Below are 21,569 nucleotides of genomic sequence, written 5' to 3' on the forward strand. Positions count from 1 at the left end.
CAGATCCAAACCAAGAACCCGCGTAGCAGCATTCATGCAAAAGAGAAGAACCAACAAGGATGGGATATCTCATGTCACTTCTAGGTAGGTCTTGACAGAGTATAATCACAGGGTGTGAATGGAGAGAGAGCATCATCCAACTATCCAACTCTCATGTTTGCATCCTGCCCTTCCTACAAGAACATACGTAGAACATGCTGTTCCATTTTATCTCCACAACTAACTTGTGAAGTGTCTTGGGGGGACAGGGGCTTGTAACCCCTTCAGCACATAGTGTTGATATGTCCTTTATATTGTGCTGTCCGGAAGAATTTATTGCTACCATTAATCCAAAAATTTCCTGGGCACCCGGCAGATTTTCATTTTGCCTTTTTATTGCAAGATATAGATCCATTTGTAACTTTACAAATGGCAAAAAAATTAACTTCTGTTTTGTCATACAAGAGACGTAATGGATTGCTGTATGGAAATTGAAATTTCCTTATTATATTTATATTTAATGTTGTATACCTATTAAGTCTTTTATTGTTAGTAATTCTTAATCCAATTTGTCCGTGTATTTGTTCTTGTCTTTGTCTACGAGCTTAAAGCTGAAATAAAGTGATTGACAGGGGTTTGCCCAAGGACACCCAGTGAGCAGAGATTTCAGCCCAAGCCACCCCATCATCCTCTCAACACATCTGCCCTGTACTAGCTCTCAACAGAGGTCAGCTGGACAGACCAAAGGAAGTATTCCTTCACATCACAATATGCAATTAATCCATGGAATCCATTGCTATAGGATGTTGCACGTGACTATTTCAAAGGATGAGATAGATTCAAGGAATGTAGATTCATCAATGACTGGTGTTAAGATAGGAGCAGGCAAGAGCAGAGGTAGCATGCAGATTGTTGGGTCCTGGGCATGGCCTCAGACAGGGACCTTCTGGGCTCACAAACTTCTTTGGGGCACTTGGCAAGCCAATGCAGGAGACAGAGTGCTGGGCTGGATGCAGTGGCAGCTGCTGAAGCAGTTCGTGGCTGGGAAATGCTGGTTGCTGCTGGGGGCAATCAAGAGGGAAGCCCTCCCCTTATTGGTATACATTGGGAGACATTGGTGGAGACACGGGGTGTCTTAGCACCATGCAAGTTTGTGTGTCACAGACTGGTTGGACACAGAGGAATGGTGGAAGGGACCAGCTGCATAATCTCAAGGTTCAGAGGCCAGGGAGTGGTGGTGGGACAATGATGAGCGGTCAGAGGGAGAGACTGGGAGGAGAAGGTGTCAGAAGCTGAAGAGGTAACAGGGCAGTGAGCTGGGAGAGCTGGTGGCCTTTTGGGCAGCAGTTTGCAACTAAATTTTTGTAAGAAATGGTCCCATTTTCCAAAATATGCACATAACATGCTATAAAATAATAGGAAGCAACTCTGTCCAAGAATGTACTTTCACTTACTTCAAATCAGAACTGGCATCAGGGGGTGGCAAAGCTAGGCACCTGCTGAGGTCCACTCACCTGTGGAGGTGGCACAACCAAAAGCGCCCTGCAGGATGGCCATGTGAAAAGGAGTGCAAGACTCCTGCACCTTGGATGGATGCAAGCACATGGCGAGAAACTCAGGTTTGTGCTCCTAAGGTGGTTTAAACTACTCTGCTGCTCTAGCATCATCCTTGAACACTGGGCTAAGGCTGTTGGGAATCCTAGTCCAAAAGTACCTGAAGGGCACCACGTTGACTATCCCTGGACAAGCACAACTCACTAGCTGGCTACCAAATCCCACTTGTTACAAAGGAAGATTTGGGAGTTGATGCCCACTCTTCTGAGAGGAGATATGATAGCCATCTTCAAATATCTTAAGGGCTGTCACATGGGAGATGGAGCTAGCTTGTTTTCTCCTGCACTGGTGAGTAGGACTCGAACCAGTGGCTTCAAGTTGCAGGAAAGGAGATTCTGGCTAAACATCAGGAAGAACTTTTTGACAGTAAAAGCTGTTTGACAGTGGAACAGTCTCCCGCAGGAAGTTGTGGACTTTCCTTCCTTGGAGGTTTTTAAGCAGAAGTTCAATGGCCATCGGTCATGTATGATTTAAGTCACGGGTGTCAAACACAAGGCCCGGGGGCCAAATCCGGCCCGCCAGACCTCGTCATGTGGCCCGCCAAGCGCCCCAGCCAGCGGGACCCAGCAGCGGGACCTTGCTGCTGAAGCGCCGCGCCGACAAAGTGCCGACAAACAGCTGGGGCCTGGGGGGGGTAGAAAGGCGGCCGGAGCAGCGCTGCGTGGAGCACCCCGAGCCACAGCAGGAGAAGGAGGAGGCAGCTTGCCAGGTCAGCGCCCAGCAGCGCCGCACGGAGAGTCCCGAGCCTCTGCGACGCAGCAGTGCTCTGTAGCACTTTGAATCCTCCTCCTCCTGCCACACCTCGGCGCCTAGAAACGGCTGCTGCTGCTGCTGCTGAAGCACAGACAAAGCACCCAGCAGCGCCGCGTGGAGGAGCAGGAGGATTTAAAGTGCAGCCAGCAGCAGCAACGCTCCCAGAGACTCGGGGCGCTCCGCGCGTGCTGCTGAGTGACGACCCGGCAAGCCTCCTCCTCCTCCTCCTGCCGGCTTCCAGAGGCTTCGGGGCGCTCTGTGCGTGCTGCTGGGTGCCGTCCCAAGCCTCTGGGAGCTGGCAGGAGGAGGAGGAGGCTTGTCGGGTCGTCACACAGCAGCGCGCGCAGAGCACCCCGAGTCTCTGGGAGCGTTGCTGCTGCTGGCTGCCGGAGACTCGGGGCGCTCTGCGCGCGCTGCTGGGTGACGACCCAGCAAGCCTCCTCCTCCTCCTGCCGGCTCCCAGGGGCTTGGGTCGACACCCAGCAGCGCACGCAGAGCACCCCGAGCCTCATTCAAACCAACTTTAAAGGAGAACAGATTTTTTTAAAAAAAATCAGCAGTAACATGGTCATAAAACCACATCTAAAAAGTCTGGGGTAATACAACGTTTTCACCTGGTACCAAAAAGAAGAAAAAAAGACTCAGGTCCAGATGAACCTCTGTGCGTGCTGCTGGAACCACTTACAGTAATAATAATAAAAAGACACCCACCGAAAATAAGCCACCCTGTGTTTTTTTGAGGAAAAAAAGTTATAAGACGGTGTCTTAAAAAGGGGGAATCACGGTAGGATGCTGCTTTATACTTCTGGCCCTTAAACCCTGGAACCAGGAGAACAGCTCCAGTGAGTCAACCTCAGCCAGTCCCTTTGGTGAAGGGTGGTGGCTCACTGGCAGAACATCTGTCCTGCATGCAGAAGGACCCCAGCATCTCCAGGTACCAGTAGCTCTGCAAAGCTCCTGCATGAAACCCTAGCGAGCCTCCACCACCCAGTACAGTTTCCAAAAAATCATTTTTCAATAAATTGTACAATAATTGTACATTTGAATATCTACTTGCCATTATTCTGACTATGTTAGTTATTACTTACATTATTACAAAAAACAGTAATAATTGAATGCAGTGACAATAATTTATGATAATAAAGAGTGGACACATAGATCCTACAGATACTGCCGGCCCTTTGAGGGTGACCAAACTGCTGATGCGGCCCCCGATGAATTTGAGTTTGACACCCCTGATTTAAGTGAAATTCCTGCACTGGACTAGATGACCCTCGGGATCCCTTCCAACTCTACAGTGCAATGATTCTAACAAATCCAGTTTTTAAAACCCAGACTTTTTTGTGGTTAGGGAAGTGACAGGGAAAGGCACTGAAAAGTGTGGGATGAACAAATGAATTAATTGGAATAAACACCCCAGAAATCAAGAAGAATGCAGGATGAAAGCGCCCCCCAAATGAATCAGAATGAATGCACAGTAAAGTATCAGAAATGTAGGGGGGGCTACTCTCAGCTGGTGAGTGGAGAGTTCAGTCTGCTGGCTGCAAGGGTCTGCTTTGCCAGCATGTTTTGCATGGGGAATGTGCTGGCAAAGCAGAACCTAGCAGAATTTAACCTTGCCTCCTGGTCCATCAGCTGACATCACTCAGGGTTTATCAACACTTCCTCTTCTCCCACTACTTCCCCCACCGCACCTGGAGAAAACTGCTCTTTAGTGTTCAATCAGAGCAAATGACAATTTGGGTTTTCTCTGAATTGACATTTGCTCTGATTTAGCACTAAAGAGCGGGTTTTTCCTGGGAAAAGAGCAGGGCATGGGTGAAACTGCTGAGACCTAGAAAGTTTGGAAGTGTGAATGAACCCCCCTTAACATCTGCTGTTTAACAGATGAGCATGGCTTGCAGGAACAGGCCTCCTGGGCTAACTTGGACCCCCTGGCGGGCCAAAATTATCCCATTGGCTGGAGGGTCCCAGCCCTGGCATGAAAAAATATTTGAGCTTGCATCCCCAATTCCTAATTCACAACCACAGAACCAAGAATGCAATTCTCCCCTGTCCCATCAATATCACCAGAGAAGGGTCAGAGCTCAGGAGTAGAGCGTCTACCTTGCATGCAGAAGGTCCTGGGTTTGACTCCTGGCATTTTCAAACAAGGCTAAAAAAGACTCCCTCTCTGAAACTCTAGAAAGCCACTGCCAGTCAGAGAAGACAATCCTAAGCTACATGGGCCAGTGGTCAGACTTCAGTATCAGGTATCCTCCTATGTCCCAGAGTAGAAATAAATCTCTTTACCACTCTTGAGCTGTGAGTACTACAGGGTGGTCAAAATAAATGGAGGGGGTATGTAATTCATGATAAGTGATTTCAAACATGCTCTATTATAACAAAAACAAACGGTGGCTCTTTTTCTCTTCTTTTTTTGTAGAGACCAAACTCCCTTAGCAGCATGTTTAACCCAAGTCCCCACATTTACCCTTACAGACTTGTTTTGTCTCCTGCAGGATAGCCTGGCCTTTGCGTAACCTGCACCGGAGCAAAAGCCCTTTGTATAAACAGAACCTTCTCGCTGAAACAGCATCTTGGGCCAAGAGCTGCTATCAAAATAAATGCTTTGGGGGGGGGGCAGCCCATAGTCCCAATTCAGCCCAGGCTCTGACTCCAGGTTTTCTGCTTCTCTCCCCACCCCCTCCAGCTTTCTCTCTTAGCTCCACTACACCAAACACAGAAACTATTATTTGCTTGGGTGCAAGCTGAGGGCACACAGCACTGGTAAGCTGCTGGGGTCCAGCAGGAGACAAGCAGGGGACCAGACAGAACAGCTAAACGGCGCCAGCCAATGGCGCCACCCCCCTCTCCCAAGCTCAAGCCTTCCCTATAAGGCTCTTTTAGGGGACATGATGATGGTAGAAGGGGGGGGATCACAGAAGATACACTCCTAGCCTCTAAGTACAAGACCAAGCATCTCCTACTTGTTGCCTCTCTCAGTGCTTTATCACTATTTTTATTTTCCCACATTTATTCACAGCAGCAGAATGAATGGTTGGAATGGGATTGGAGGTGCCCCTCCCAGTCCCCATTGGCTCCTCTCTCCAGTCTGCAGCCCAAACCCCACATGCATTTTGATACTCACCCCTTGCTTCAACTAACGCATGTCACCCACCAACTGCAAGGTGCACTGCTCCTGGTTTTAACGCTGCCACTCTCCCTCCAACCAATGCAGGGGAAGACAAGTCCCCTCACCTGCCTACCCCAGAAGCTGATCTGAAATGAGAGTCAGGCACAGCCCCACAAATACTCCTGGCACCCCACTGTTGAAACTGACACGCTCACAATTCTCTGGGGAAACGAATGTGCTTCAAATGCGATTTAAAGGTACAATGTGTACACAGCCACAGTCTCAATTCTTGCTCTACTGTACTGTACAACTGTGTGTGTTTCCATTCTTCACCTAACAGTAGCGAAGCATGGACTGCTTACCCAGCCTGAAGTTCAACTAGCTTGTGACACAGCATCTGCTTTGCATGCAGAAGGTGCCAGGTTCAATCCCCAGCATCTCCATCTCGTGTCCCCAGGAGGCAACGATGGGCAGCATCCTGGATGGTTTTAAAAGAGGATCATTGATGGAGGAAAGGCCTATGGATGGCTACTGGCCATGATGACTATGCTCACCTCCACAGCTGGAGACAGCAACACCTGGAGAGACCCCACCAGTCATTATGCTAGATATACCCAGCTTTCTAAGTTTCTATGTCCCCAGTGAGGCTTGGTTCTCAAACAGCTGCTTCCGCACCCCCGGCAATGCTCCCTGCAAAAGTGCTGCTCTGTGCAGCTGCCCAGGCGTGGCCTGCTGCCGCCACGCCATTGCCACTTTCCTTTGCCACTAGCAAATCTCCAGCCACAGCCTGCTTCGGCCACTTACGGTAGCTCATTCTTCAAAGTCTGGGTGGTGCTTGCCCTAGCCTGCAGCCTTTCCAATTCCTTCTATTGTTCCCAGTGGCGTCTTATCTCGGCGGCTGGCTGCCTGGCCTGCTGGCTCCGCACGTCCTGTCAGCCTGAATCCCACCGCAGGGAGCTCCCCCTCAGTCTCTCATTGTTTTATGGGGAGGATCACTCCCGGATGGGTTCCTGTGTTTTTGGATGAGCCTCCGAGGATTAGCCTTGGCTCTTGGCCAGCTGGCAGCTCACAGCCTGCCAGGGTGACCGTGGGGTGTGGAGTGTTGGGCCTGGACTTGGGTGTCGTCTTCATTCCCCTTCCCAGGGCTATTGTCCGAGGGCAGGAAGCTGGCCCAAACACGCGACGCAGAGGCCAGAATAGGCTGCGATGGTTCCTAGGGGAGTGTCGTGCTGCATCAGCCTGGTAGGTTCAACCACACAGCCCCCCTGAGAAACACATTGAGAAATGGACAGCATGTTTATGTTGCATTTATGAGAACAAAGGGGAAACGGTGTTAGGTATATGTAGGGTCAGGCAAAGGCTGATTATCACATGCAAGGACATCACTCGATTATTATTTAGCACTTGGTGGCTGGCAGCAGAATGTGCGGTCTGAATCACTGGCAAGTGTTGCATTAGCTACAGAAGTGCTGTCTGACTGTGGCCCACCTTCTTGCAACACGCATGTCATGGCCCCCTGACGCTGCCACTGTCAAGGGATGAAAAAGCACGGCTGGGCCAGCCCTGAGGTTATCCCCAAAAGGTCTTTGTTCTTTCTTCTACTACAGGGTTGAGACATCCATGGCCCTCCAGATGTACAAATGCAAATCTTGTCAGCCCCAACTTGACAGTGGTCAGGGATGATGGGAGTTGTAGTCCAGGAACACCTGATGTCCTGATCCCCTGACCTACCTGGCTGCCCGACAGTGTGCCAAGACCAAGTCCAAAATCTGAGGGTCAAGAAGCACCCGCAAAGTCGAAGGCCGAAAGTCAGGAAATGAGGTTCAGGGTCATTCCAAGTCAGGGTGCAGTCTAGAGTCATGCCCAAAGTAAAACTTGTGGAGGTCCAGGAGTGTTGAAAATGAGGTTCCTCAACGTGGGCTCTGCTGCCTTCTGACACTCTGCCTGCTGATTGCAGCACCTGGGCTTGATGAGGCCTGTGTCTCTCACCTGCTCTCACCTTGCCCCAGCTGGGGAATCACATGCCTCCTGCCCCACCTGGCCAGCTAGTGAACTGGGCTGCAGGCCCTGGTCCGCTTCCTGGAGTGCCTTTTTTAAGGGAAATTCCCTTATGCTGAATAGGCTTCCTCACGAGAAAAGGGAAAACTTGGCAGCTATGCCCCGCCCACTGTTCCCTATATCTCAGAACTCGCGGTGTTCATGGGGACAAGGGCCTCTCTGGTTGTGGTGAGGGGTCCTGTTGCTTGGTTTCTTGTGCACTGGCCCCTAATCATCCTCTGTCACCCTGCAAGTACTACCTACACCAGGCACCCCCAAACTCGGCCCTCCAGATGTTTGGGGACTACAACTCCCATCATCCCTGACCGCTGGTCCTGTTAGCTAGGGATGATGGGAGTTGTAGTCCCAAAACATCTGGAGGGCCGAGTTTGGGGGTGCCTGACCTACACCAAACTCTCCTTCCCCACCCCCAGCTTGCCCCTATGTGACCCAGTCTCAGCCGCACCCCTTGCTGGGATCCTCTTCCGCCTTCCTGAAGTCCTGCCAGTTCATGACATCTGGAGGGCCATCAGGGTGCCAACAAGAATAAAATATTGGGGGGCAGGTAAGCCCTGCCCTGCATAATCGATCACCATTTGAATTGCAATGCCTATCAATTTTGGGGGGGCAGCCCCCTCAAATATTTTATTGGGGGGCGCGAAGGGACCTTGGCCCCTAGGAGTTAGCTCCTATTAGGGCCACAGTTTCCCTAGTCTACTGAGAGTAGTTCCTTTCCATAGGGTGGACAGAGGGTGAAACACCCTTATACTGTCTATCTAGTCACATTCACTCCATGCAAACCCAATTATTGTTTGGAACTCTCTTGCCACCACTCTGCTACAGGACAGCTTCCATTTAGCACACACACACGCGCGCACACACAGACAAACTGACTTTTGCCTTTTTAAAACCTTCAGGAGTCTTCTGAAATGTATTTTTCTGCAAGTGGCTTTTCCCGGTGAGAAATGAGATGGGCACATCTAACTGAAGTTCCTTTTGTTCCATTATGTTAGGGAACTGACGCTCCACACCTGCCCTACTTTTAAAGCACATTTAAAATGCAATCCTTCCCCTGAAAGACTCCTGGTGCTGGGAATTGTGGCTCGGTGAGGAGCGAACTACAGCTCCCAGGATTCTTTGGGTGAAGCCATGTGCTTTAAAGTTATGGTGAATGTATCCAGCATTAATTGATGTCTAAGAGACAAAAGATGAGACCCTCCTGAAATCCCTGGTGGCTGTATGTGGCCCCCTTGACTGCATTTGATCAACCATGTGCCAGTACTGATGGATGGAAATAAATAATTGTGCTTAATGGTTAGAGCAGAGAAGGCCTTTCTATGCTGGGAGTTTGCTGCCTTGGCCCAAAACTATCACTGTTTTTTTCCCCTTTTCCTGGTAAGCTCAGATTCCATCTGGAGAAACTGAACCCCCCAAAGAGACACAATGGGCTCTTTAATCAGTTCAAAAGAACTCTTCTGTTGCCAGCTACTGGAGACTGCGGCCAAGGAAAGCTTGCCAGCTATGGGGATGGAGAGGGACGAGGTGGGAAGTAAGTGGCAGATTCATCCTGTCCTTTCCTCCTGGGCAGCCCATCCGGGCTCTTCGCTCGGTGCCCCTGAGTCCAGTCTCGGCACGTAAGCCTTTCTCCGCGCTGCAACCCCTCCCTGGCCTCCTGACCCCTCATTGTCGCACTCCCCCACCATCTCGCTTGTTAAACACCCTTCGACAAGCAAGCAGCTTTCCTTACAATAGCCTGAAAGTCATAAGGCAAGGCCATTTGTCAAAAGTGTCCAATGGGGCAGCCACAGAGCCGATATAAATAGCAACAGAGCTGGGGCAAAGCCAGAGCTCCTGATGGAGACCCTTTGCAAGGAGGTTAAAAAAAAAACCCCTCCAGAAATGGGTAGTAGAAAGGGTGGGTGGGGAGGGAAAGTGGGAAAACCTCCCAAGTTCTGAGGGTTATGATTCTTCTATGGCTCAATCAAAAGAAAACTATTAATAGTAAGTTATTAGGAAAACAGGAAACCTTGACACAAGCTAGTGTAAGTTATGTGTTAGAAGGAGGTACTTGGCCATCTGTCATGGATGCTTTAGTTGAGGTTCCTGCATTGCAGCGGGTTGGAACAGATGACCCTCGGGGTCCCTTCCAGCTGAACGATCCCATATTCTACGTATTTCATAATCTATAATGGGGGTGGGGAATCTGTAGCCCTCCCTTGCACCCACAGGAGGCAGTGGCTTTGGAAGAGGATTCAATGAATTTGTGGAGGAGAAGGCTATCCATGGCTACTAGTCACAATAGTTATGTTCTACCTCCCCTATCAGAGGCAGCAATGCTTCTGAATGCCATATGCTGGAAACGACACAAGGAGAGAGGGCTCTTGTGCTCTGGTCCTGCTTGTGGTCAGTCACTGTGAGAACAGGATGCTGGACTAAGTGGGCCATTGGCCTGATCCAGCAGGCTCTTCTCATGTTTGTAGATGTTTCAAGACTACAACTCCCAGCAGCCACAGGTAAATAATAATGGGAGTTGAAGTCCATCAACAGGCCCTCCAGAGACAGTCCCGGATTTAAAGAAGACGTCCCTATTTTAATCAGAGAAATGTTGGAGGGTATAGAGCTTTGCAACACCCAAGCCAAGGAGATAAGTAACTACGGTATACAACCTTGAGAAAACATCTGAAGGCAGTTGTGCATATGGAATTTTTTTAATGTTTAATGTTTCATTGTATTTTTATATGTTGGAAGCTGCCCAGAGTGCCTGGGGCAACCCAGTCAGATAGGTGAGGTACAATTATTATGGGTGGGGTATTATTATTCTGAACCTCTTAACGAGGGTGACAGAGGAGAGAGCAAAATATGGTCTGAAGCTCAACATCGAAAAACTAAGATCATGGCCACTGGTCCCATCACCTCCTGGCAAATAGAAGGGGAAGAAATGGAGGCAGTGAGAGATTTTACTTTCTTGGGTTCCATGATCACTGCAGATGGTGACAGCCATCACGAAATTAAAAGACGCCTGCTTCTTGGGAGAAAAGCAATGACAAACCTAGACAGCATCTCAAAAAGCAAAGACATTACCTTGTCGAGTATAGTTAAAGCTATGGTTTTCCCAGTAGTGATGTATGGAAATGAGAGCTGGACCACAAAGAAGGCTGATCACTGGATAATTGATGCTTTCGAATTGTGGTGCTGGAGGAGACTCTTGAGAGTCCCATGGACTGCAAGAAGAGCAAACCTATCCATTCTTAAGGAAATCAGCCCTGAGTGCTCACTGGAAGGACAGATCCTGAAGCTGAAGCTCCAATACTTTGGCCACCTCATGAGAAGAGAAGAGTCTCTGGAAAAAAACCTCTGATGTTCGGTAAGACTGAGGGCACAAGGAGAAGGGGACGACAGAGGACGAGATGGTGGGACAGTGTTATAGAAGCGACCAACATTTATTTGACGAAACTCCGGGAGGCAGTGGAAGACAGGAGTGCCTGGCGTGCGCTGGTCCATGGGGTCACGAAGAGTCGGACACGAGTAAACAACAACAACAATTGCAAGTTACTAATCACCACAGATATGTGGCTGAAGACTGGACAAAATCCAACATTTTACCAATTTGGAACCTCTAGGAGGAATGGTAGCAAAAACCATTTAAGGGAGAGCTAATATTCATTAGAGAGCCTTGAAAAATTCAGTCTTGGTATGTGTACATACAGTGTTATAGAAGTGACCAACATTAATTTGACGAAACTCCGGGAGGCAGTGGAAGACAGGAGTGCCCAGTGTGCTCTGGTCCATGGGGTCATGAAGAGTAGGACATGACTAATTGACTAAACAAAACAACACTATTAATTATTATTATTATTATTATTATTATATAAGACATCCCTTTTTTCATCACAGAAAAGTTGGAGGGTATGCATAAATGTCTGGAGGGCCGCAGGTTCACCCAGTTTTAAGCCTTCCATTTGTAATGGCTGTTGCAAAAGACTTCCCCAGGTCCCAGCCAAATGTTCTAACCCAGCGTTTCCCAAACTTCGATCTCCAGCTGTTTTGGACTACAATTCCCATCATCCCTGATCGCTGGTCTTGCTAGTTGGGGATGATGGGAGTTGTAGTCCAAAAACAGTTGGGAGACCCAAGTTTGAGAAACTCTGCTCTAACCTCTACACCGCCACTTCAAACATGTAAGCTGCCCATTCCACGTAACCTTGGTTCCCGTTGATGCAGCATTGCTGCTTACAGCCCTGGCTATGCCACCTACCATAGGGAATGGAGACTTGGCAACAGATTTCTTTCTTTTGAAATTGGTCCCTGTCACCCCATCAACTGATTCTGCTACAGTAGGAAACCCGAAGGAAAGAAGGCTCAGAGCCTGGGAAGTGGTGGTGGGAAAACAATGAGTGGTCACAGGGAGAAGACTGGGAAGAGGAGGTATCGGAAGCTGAAGAGGTAACAGAGCTTAGTGAGCAGGGGGAAGTATGTGGCAGAGAGTCCAGAAGCAAAGGCAGAAGCTGAAGCAGGATAGGAGGGTGGGCCATGAGGCAGAGATGAATCCGACTGGTGAAGAGGCAGAGACGTCTCCGCTTCTGCTGTGATGGGTTCCCCTCCCCCCTTGTCTTCCAGAACCAGAAGAGACATGAAAAGGGTGGAGGAGAGATTGGTGACATATATACTCAGTCTCCAATTGCTTGGAACAAACCCTGGAGAGGACGGCGCTTAGGCAGCTGTGGGGAGACAGGGACATTCAGTCTCAGCAACTGCTTCATAGGGACCTACTGGGGATGAGTTGCTGTACTCATTAGGCCTGTGCAGATCCTGTTTTTGCTAAGAGCACCAAATCATTCTGTGTTGAAATTGCTCTTCTGGCTCACTCCTGTCAGCTAGCAGTTATTGGCATATGGCTTATTGGTGGCCAGGGCCACTGAAATCCATTTCCCTGCCCCTCCATAAAGCACCATGTGCTGCCCATGGAAAAAAGCTCCCATAGCTCACTGCAGAGAGCGGTTCCATGCAGTGCGATGGTGGCCCCCAGCTCCAAGTACATTGCAACCACTCCTCTCATTTCCTGGTGTCCCAGAGCAGGAGAGGGAGAGGTGTGGAGGACCGGGTGGTGCCTGTGGGCCTTTGTGGGGAAACAAAGCCTATGTACAGTTATTTCCACTTAATTATTTCTGTTTAACAACTTCCCTCCCATTGCTGTTGCAGTAAGGCATGCCCTCATGAGTGTAAATGCTAAGGTTGCAGGTTCGATCCCCATAAGGGACAGCTGCATGTTCTAGCATTGCAAGTGGTTGGACTAGATCGGGGTAGGCAACCTAAGGCTCGTGGGCCAGATGCAGCCCAATCACCTTCTCAATCCGGCCTGCGTACGGTCTGGGAATCAGCATGTTTTTACATGAGTAGAATGTGTCCTTTTATTTAAAATGCATTTCTGGGTTATTTGTGGGGCACAGGAATTAATTCATTCCCCCCCAATATAGTCTGGCCCCCCACATGGTCTGAGGGATGGCGGACTACAGCTGAAAAAGGTTGCTGACCCCTGGACTAGATGATCCTCAGGGTCCCTTCAAACTCTATAATTCTATGACTGTACAAAGTGCTCCCCAAGCCCTGCTCAGTCTGCCAGTCTGCAAATATGGCAGAGGGGAACCTTTTAGCCCTCCCAAAAGTAGCATTTATTAGGAGATCACTGCCAGACAGAATCAAATCCTTGGCATGACAATCAATTTGTTTATTTTGGGTTTACTTGTTTTTATCAATGGGGCAAAGCCATTCTTACAGTGGATGAAGAATCATGCCCCTTTAAAAGTGCTGTCTTGAGCAGGGGAAAGCAATCCCAACTAACAGAGGAGCAAATTGATCTGAGTACCCCCAACCAAAGTGGCCCTTGAAGCCCTTGCTGGAACTGGTTCATGCATCACAAGAGCTCTTCAGCTGAAAAGCAGCAAGATGGAAAAGGAGGAGAGGGAGAGAAGCAGAAAGTAGCTTGTGCAATGAAAAGGATCTTTAGACATGACCAGGGATGGATTAACTCTTATGCTAAGTGTGTTGCGGTACAGGCTAACTGCTCCCATAGCACAGTCATCAGAAGCCTTGTCATCAGCAAATCAATCTTCATTTTTTAAAATTGCACTACATGTGTTAATTAGCATACCAAAGCCAGGATGTTCCCCTAATTCTGCCATGTTAATTACTGTAATTATTTTGCCTTCAGGTAGTAATAACTGTTCACTCTTTTTGCATTTAATTTCCCTCCCTCCCACCTAGGGATAAATAACATGTTAACATGTTAACATGGAAGTCTCTGGTTCACACTCCCTGAAACAGTATGTGAACCAAAACACAGCTATTTTTCAAAATTCACACTGCTCTCCAACCAAATGATATGTACAAAAATGTCTATATAAAAGGAAAGCAGCAGATATTAGTAAATATAACATACCAAAACCTATTACATTCAGGGAAATTGCTTGCAAAAATGTAGGGAAATTCATGCAAAAGTTCATATACGGAATGCTTAGCTGTTCTGAGGAAAAAATTAAAAGCTGGTGTCTTTTATGTGTGGCTGGGTGTGTCATTTTGAGAGAGAGAGAGAGAGAGAGAGAGAGATTTTTGTTTTACAATTTAAAATACTCATTTTACATCCTTAAGATATCAATGACTTCACTTCTTCTCTTTCCATGGTTCATTTTACATATCATAAATCCCTGCATATTTTACAAAAACTATACCATTCAGTATTCCATTATTGCATCCATCAAAACTTATTTACACTGTTGAATTCATGTCATTTTGAATTTTTGTTTCTAGTACAAAAAAAAATTCTGTCTGTCTCTAGAGTCAGGGCTTGTCCACACTGGCATAGGAAGCCGCTCGGGCACCTGGAGCAGCAAACATGACGTGCGCCCGGGGGTGGGGCGTCGCTTCGTAGCGTGCATGCGCAGGGGCGCTATGTACGACGTATGCCTTGCTACTTACAATGCATGCATCGCTATGTAGTGATGCTGCGCATGCGCACTACATAAAAGGGTGCTGGCGCCGCCGCTCGCGCTGCTCCCCAAAAGATGGAGCTAGGAGTGGGCCGCCCCCTCCGCTCCCCCCTTGCTACGCCGCTGCTTGTCCACACTTCTACTTGTCCCATGCCTAGAAAGCATGGGTCCAAGCAGTTTTCCACTTATCCCATGCTTTCCCCTGGAAATCCTGCTCTTTAGCACTAAATCAGAGCAAATGTCAATCTGAAGAAAACCCAGTTGAAGTTTGTTCCAGTTCAGCGGTAGACAATGGGCTTTCCCGGAGGCAAGCAGAAGTGTGGATGAGCCTTCAGTCTTCCCCAGCATCCGGCTGGCTGACACAAGTTCTACCCTGCCTGCCCACTGGCCATACTGGATAGGACTGATGGGAGTCCAACAACATCTGGAAGATGCCAGGCCAGGGAAAGGCTGCTTTAGATACCCGCTGAGTCATGGCATGTGAATAGCAGGCTGTAAGGGTGGACTGCTTGCTTCTTCAGCTGTGGGCTTTTCCCAGAGTTGATCTGGCTCTTCCCAGAAGTCCTTCTCCTTTCTGTCACTTACTCTATGAGTGCCTCTACACTGTCAGTATTTTGCATGAGGGAATCAAACACATCTTGTAATTTTAGGTATGTTTGCACAATTAAAGTAGATGGAAGTGCTCTGCTTTCCTTTCCTTTTAAAATGGACTTTCTGCTGTAAGGAAAGTGACATGAAAGGGCATTGAAAAGTGCAGGATGAACAAAAGCCCCGCAACCAAATCAGAATGAATGCTCAATAAAAAAAGGTTGTGCCTTTTTAGTTCTGTAGCTGTGGCCTTAAACACTGGATGAAGCTCTTCACATCAGCAAAGGAGGTGAGCATTATCACCTGCACATTGCTGCAGGTAAAGGGCACAGGCACAGAGGCTGGCAGAAAAGTCAGCAACCTATCACACAGAAGGGGAACATCAGCCTGTAGCCCTCAGCCTTCAGGGAAAGTGGAGCTGAAGGCACTCAGCATCTTTTGTCAAGTAAAGTGTTTCCCACCCGTTACCCCTTGACCTGGATTTCCCAGAAACCTCAGCAACGATCCCTCTTTGCTCTTCATTGCTAGCTGGACTCTTTAGTTGGCACGTTCCACTCAGCTGCCTCTATCTCAGCCATCCCAGGCATGGATTTCCTGCCTCAGTGGTTGCTCAGCAAAGCAGGGAAAGTAAGCCATGGCCCTTTTATCCACACAATATGCACACTTCTATGTACATATAAGTACACATATACTGTATGTACATATAACAGGCCTGTCAATCAGAGGTCAGCTCATCATCAAATATTTCTTGACAACCCAGCTGACGGAAAAAGGATCACTGGTACTCTTAAGCAAGGAGCAACTTTAATACAAATTCTGAGGGGTTCGTGTCCTCCTGCCCTAGGACCTAACTGGAGCCACCCTGTCCCCAAATTTGCTGAATGTGCACAATAAAAAAATATTTGTGAAAAGAAAAAAACAAAGAGCTCACCAGAAGATTAAAAAACTGTCCTGCTGGATTAGACTAGCGGGCTACTCCGTTCAGCATTTTGTCTTCCAAAAGAAACAACAGGGATGCCATGGGGAATTTCACAAAGGAGACATGGTGCCAAGATCCATTCCCTGCAGTTCTTGCCCAGTACGTGGTTGTCAGCCATCCAAGTCTCCCGTTTCTGATTTCCCCCCATTTTGCTTACCATTGTTTTGTTATTCACATTAGTTTTATTAGCATCTCTCCCCTCCCCCGCTGCCTTCATTAGGGAAACAGGATGGCAGAGAGAGCAGAGAATCTACTTAGCAAGAGCAGCCAAGATGTTGTTGGATTCTAACTCCCAACATCCCCAGCCGGCAGGGTCCATGGGCAGCAGGGGTGATGGGAGTGGAGGACCAGCGATGTCTGAAGTAGGGAAGAGATGAAGTGCATGCCTCTTGTCACAGAGCAAGCTAGCCAGTAAATCACACCATCCAAAGTTGGAAACACTTTATTAGGAATAAAATCCCAAACCTATCTTCACAGACTTGGCTGGGTGTCTAGCCTAATAAGCACAGCAGCTCATTCCCTGTAGGTCTTACTCTATGAACTCAGTTGCCGAGACTGAAAGACCCCAGCCCTCGGTGCATCTTCTTCTTCAGGGCTTTTTCCAAGCAATAGGAGACTGTGTCTGCAGGCAGCCTGTTGCTGTTCCACCTGTTTCACTCCTTTTCTCCTTTTCTAGTTCTAGAGGGGGGGGGCCTGTCACAGCAGAAGGGGGGATACCTGTGACTCTTCACCAGCCTGACTCATCTCTGTGTCTTGCCTCCCTCCTCCCAGAATCCGAATGTATAAGAAATGGAAGGAAGGGAAAATCACAAAGGAAGAAGCCAATAGTTGCAGGTGCCCCAAGTTTTGAATCTGCTTGGGAGATTTGTACTTGTCATGGTCAAGTCAATTTACAAGCTTTGCTACAACAGTAAGCACAGCAGCAGTCAGGGAGGATTACCCACTCTGGGGAAAGGTCACATGTGTGTTACTGAATGGCCTTTCTCAAGGAAAGAAGGCTGTCCACATTTCCTACAAGACCCCAGGTAGTTCTGAGCTCTTCCCCATGGCCACATCAAAAGATTTACAGCTGCAGCTCCTGGTTGCCTTCTCTTTCCCGCCATGAATATTCAAGCATTTGAGTTTGCCAGCAAAGAGAGCCCGGAGACCTGCCTCAAAGTCGGTTTTGTTTTGTTTTGTTTTTTTAGGGGGAGATTATTCTGCATCTGATAGAGTAATTTGGATTTTGACTCCCAAAAGAAACGTAAGCATGAAATTACAAAAGGGCCAGAGTAGGAAGTGAGCCATGCCCTTGTGCCACCATGACCATCACAACAGAAAAGCCCATCTTTATTCACACAAACCAAGGGAAGGAACAGGGACAACACCTTACTTCCTATGATTAGAGTAATTCATTTCAGGCATCATGCCAAACCATAATTAAAAACAGTGGCTTGACCTTGCCAACATACAACAGGCAAACCGTGGTTTACTGCTGCTTTTGTTTTCCATCTGCTCAGCAGCCATTTTCCAAAATTCACTCACACCTGCCACCTCCAAGGTGCAACAGCTTCTTTAAACAGAGCAACAGCCATAACTGGTTCATCAGTGGTATGTGTCGAGATCCACAGAATGCTGTGTGAGATAGTAAGTCTGCAGGCCTGAGTGTACTAGAAAAGTGAAACTAGCTGATGCAATTGGCTGATGCAATACTTTCTATAATAGAATCATAGAGTTGGAAGAGACCACGAGGGCCATCCAGTCCAACCCCTGCCAAGCAGGAAACACCATCAAAGCATTCCTGACATATGGCTGTCAAGCCTCTGCTTAAAGACCTCCAAAGAAGGAGACTCCACCACACTCCTTGGTAGCAAATTCCACTGCCGAACAGCTCTTACTGTCAGGAAGTTCTTCCTAATGTTGAGGTGGAATCTTCTTTCTTGAAGTTTGAATCCATTGCTCCGTGTCCGCTTCTCTGGAGCAGCAGAAAACAATCCTTCTCCTTCCTCCATATGACATCCTTTCATATATTTGAACATGGCTATCATATCACCCCTTAACCTTCTCTTCTCCAGGCTAAACATACCCAGCTCCCTAAGCTGTTCCTCATAAGGCATCGTTTCCAGGCCTTTGACCATTTTGGTTGCCCTCTTCTGGACACGTTCCAGCTTGTCAGTATCCTTCTTGAACTGTGGTGCCCAGAACTGGACACAGTACTCCAGGTGAGGTCTGACCAGAGCAGAATACAGTGGTACTATTACTTCCCTAGATCTAGATGCTATACTCCTATTGATGCAGCCCAGAATTGCATTGGCTTTTTTAGCTGCTGCATCACACTGCTGACTCATGTCAAGTCTGTGGTCTACCAAGACTCCTAGATCCTTTTCACATGTACTGCTCTCAAGCCAGGTGTCACCCATCCTGTATTTGTGCTTTTCATTTTTTTTTGCCCAAGTGTAGTACCTTACATTCTCCTTGTTAAAATTCATCTTGTTTGCTTTGGCCCAGTTGTCTAATCTGTTAAGGTCATTTTGAAGTGTGATCCTGTCCTCTGGGGTATTAGCCACCGCTCCCAATTTGATGTCATCTGCAAACTTGCTCAGGATGCCCTCAAGCCCATCATCCAAGTCATTGATAAAGATGTTGAATAAGACTGGGCCCAAGACAGAACCCTGTGGCACCCCTCTAGTCACTACTCTCCAGGATGAGGAGGAGCCATTGATGAGCACCCTTTGGGTTCGGTCAGTCAGCCAGTTACAAATCCACTGAATGGTAGCATTGTCTAGCCCGCATTTTACCAGCTTCTTTACAAGAATATCATGGGGCACCTTGTCAAAGGCCTTGCTGAAATCAAGATAGGCTACATCCACAGCGTTCCCTTCATCTAACAGGCTTGTAATTTTGTCAAAAAATGAGATCAGATTAGTCTGACATGACTTATTTTTCAGAAACCCATGCTGACTTTTAGTGATCACAGAGTTTCTTTCTAGGTGCTCACAGACTGTTTGCTTGATGATCTGCTCTAGAATCTTTCCTGGTATTGATGTCAGGCTTACTGGGCGGTAATTGTTTGGGTCCTCTCTTTTCCCCTTTTTGAAAATAGGGACAACATTTGCCCTCCTCCAGTCTGCTGGAACTTCGCCTGTTCTCCAGGAATTATCAAAGATTATTGCCAGTGGTTCTGAAATCACCTCTGCCAGTTCTTTTAATACTCTTGGATGTAGTTCATCTGGCCCTGGAGACTTGAATACATCTAAACTAGCCAAGTATTCTTGTACTACCTCCTTACTTGTTCTGGGCTGTGTTTCCCCTGCTGAATCATCTGCTCCATATTCTTCAGGTCGGGCATTGTTTTCTTTTTTGGAGAAGACTGAGGCAAAGAAGGCATTGAGGAGTTCTGCCCTTTCTCTGTCCCCTGTTTGCATTTCACCATCTTCTCCTCTAAGTGACCCCACTGTTTCCTTGTTCTTCCTTTTGCTACGGACATACCCATAAAAGCCCTTTTTGTTGCTTTTAACCTCTCTGGCGAGCCTGAGTTCATTCTGTGCTTTAGCTTTTCTGACTTTGTCTCTACACGTGCTGGCTATATGTTTGAATTCCTCTCTGGTGATTTCCCCCCTTTTCCATTTTTTGTACATATCCCTTTTAAATCTTAACTCAGTTAAAAGTTCTCTAGATAGCCACCCTGGCTTCTTTAGGCACCTTCCATGTTTCTGTCTCATTGGTATTGCCTGAAGTTGTGATTTTAATATCTCTCTTTTAACAAACTCCCAATCATCATGAACACCCTGGGTCAGAATGACTCAGCAGTAATGTGCTGTCAGTTGATTGGCTGTCAGTGGTTTAAAAGGGAAACCTTTACAGCAGTGAGTGTGGTGGTGTAGAAGGGTGTGGTCAGTGAGAGGTTTAGAGAGTGTATAAATTGCTCGTGTATGAACTGCCTGTAGATATTTGTATATACCCTGTTTCTCCGAAAGTAAGACGTAGTCATAAAATAAACTGTAGCAGGATTTTTAAGCATTCAAGGAATATAAGCCATACCCCAAAAATAAGACATAGTGATAGGCGCAGCAGCAGTGCCGGCCGCAGCAGAAGGAGGAAAAAAATAAGACATCCCCTAAAAATAAGCCATAGCGTGTTTTTTTGAGGAAAAATAAATATAAGACAGTGTCTTATTTTCGGAGAAACACGGTAGCTCACAATAAATATACTGCACTGAAGAACCTGGAACTCTGAGCATTTCTGCTAAAGCGCTGTGAAGGAATTCGCTTCTGCTGTGCAAGAGTCCAGGTAGTAGTTGTCTAGCTGTGGGGAGCTGGAGGTGAGCTGCAGGTATGGAGCAGTCCAGAGCTGGCGTGTTGCTAGAGAAGCTGACGGCCACGAACTACAGCATCTGGTCGGTCCGCATGCAACACTTCCTCAAGCGCGAGGGTTTGTGGAAGGTGGTGGAAACTACGCCACAGCCCCCTGAGGAGGATTGGGATGACGATGAGAAGCTGGCACAAGCGGTGGCCGAGCTAGAAAAGGATGAGAGAGCACTGTCTACTATTGTCCTTGTAGTGGACGACAGCCAGCTTGTCTACGTAGCAGATAAGGTGACAACGAAGGTGGCATGGAATGCACTCAGAGCTGTCCATGTGCGTGAGTCAGCTGGCTCGCTGATAACGCTGACCAGGAGAATGTATCAGTGTTGGAAGAAACTGGGTGACTCCCTGGTAAACCACTGTTTCCAGGAGCTAGCCTTGAGAGGGAAGCCAGTGGGGGAAGAGGACAAGGTTTTCATAGTCCTGTGTTGCCTTGACGACAGCTATGATATGCTGGTCACTTCTCTTGAGTCAGTGGAAGCTGATAAGCTGACCCTGGAATACGTCACTGGGCGGTTGTATGCAGAGGAGGAAAGGCGTGTGGGACGAAAGACGACCTCAGCCCAGCTGTCGGAGCATCCCAGAGGGAACAACAGCCGGGAAGAGCAGAGGTGCCGGGAGCCAGAGAAACAGCTAGGAGGAGCTGCTGCAGACCAGCTGGTGGTCAATAAAGTAAAAAGGTGTTTTTGCTGCAAGTCCAGTGAACATCTGCTTCGGGACTGCCCCAAAAAACACCAAAAACAGCAGAAGCACAGGAGGCAGCAGAGAGAGTCTACTGCCTGGGTGTCTGCAGATGGTCAAGAAAATGAAGAGCTGGACAGTGGAGCTTCTCAAACTTTTTGTAAAAAAAAAGCATTGCTGACTGATGCTAGGGCTTTGAACAAAAAACATGAAGTCTTGCTACAGGCCAGAAAGCTAATGTGGTTTGTGAGGGGGAGGTTGTGTTCCCACAGCTGGGACACACATTCAGGAATGTGTTGTGTGTGCCTAGTTTGCAAAACAATCTCCTAAGCATTCCTGACCTGGCAAAAGCAGGCTTTGAAGTAAACTTTGTGGGAGACCAGTGCCAGATAAAGCAAAATGGAGCAGTGTTGGGAAATGCTGACCTTAGAACTAATATGTATGTATTACGGAGTGAGTCTAATGTTGCGAATGTGCAAAATGTCCCAACCCACAAT

At 47.9% G+C, this 21,569-nt stretch overlaps 1 protein-coding gene across 1 annotated transcript in view; it reads right to left on the minus strand.

The window, feature by feature from the left end:
- The window catches only part of LOC118078697 (solute carrier family 26 member 10), a 36,533-nt gene extending 30,238 nt beyond the window's left edge, over positions 1 to 6,295 (minus strand). The window contains exon 1 of the mRNA XM_035102681.2: positions 6,266 to 6,295. Coding sequence (XP_034958572.1) covers positions 6,266 to 6,275 — 10 coding nt within the window. The 5' untranslated portion in view covers positions 6,276 to 6,295. The remainder of the gene's footprint in view (positions 1 to 6,265) is intronic.
- Between the last annotated feature and the right edge of the window lie 15,274 nt (positions 6,296 to 21,569).

The sequence above is a fragment of the Zootoca vivipara genome, chromosome 2, assembly GCF_963506605.1.
Source record: "Zootoca vivipara chromosome 2, rZooViv1.1, whole genome shotgun sequence".
Taxonomy (NCBI): domain Eukaryota; kingdom Metazoa; phylum Chordata; class Lepidosauria; order Squamata; family Lacertidae; genus Zootoca; species Zootoca vivipara.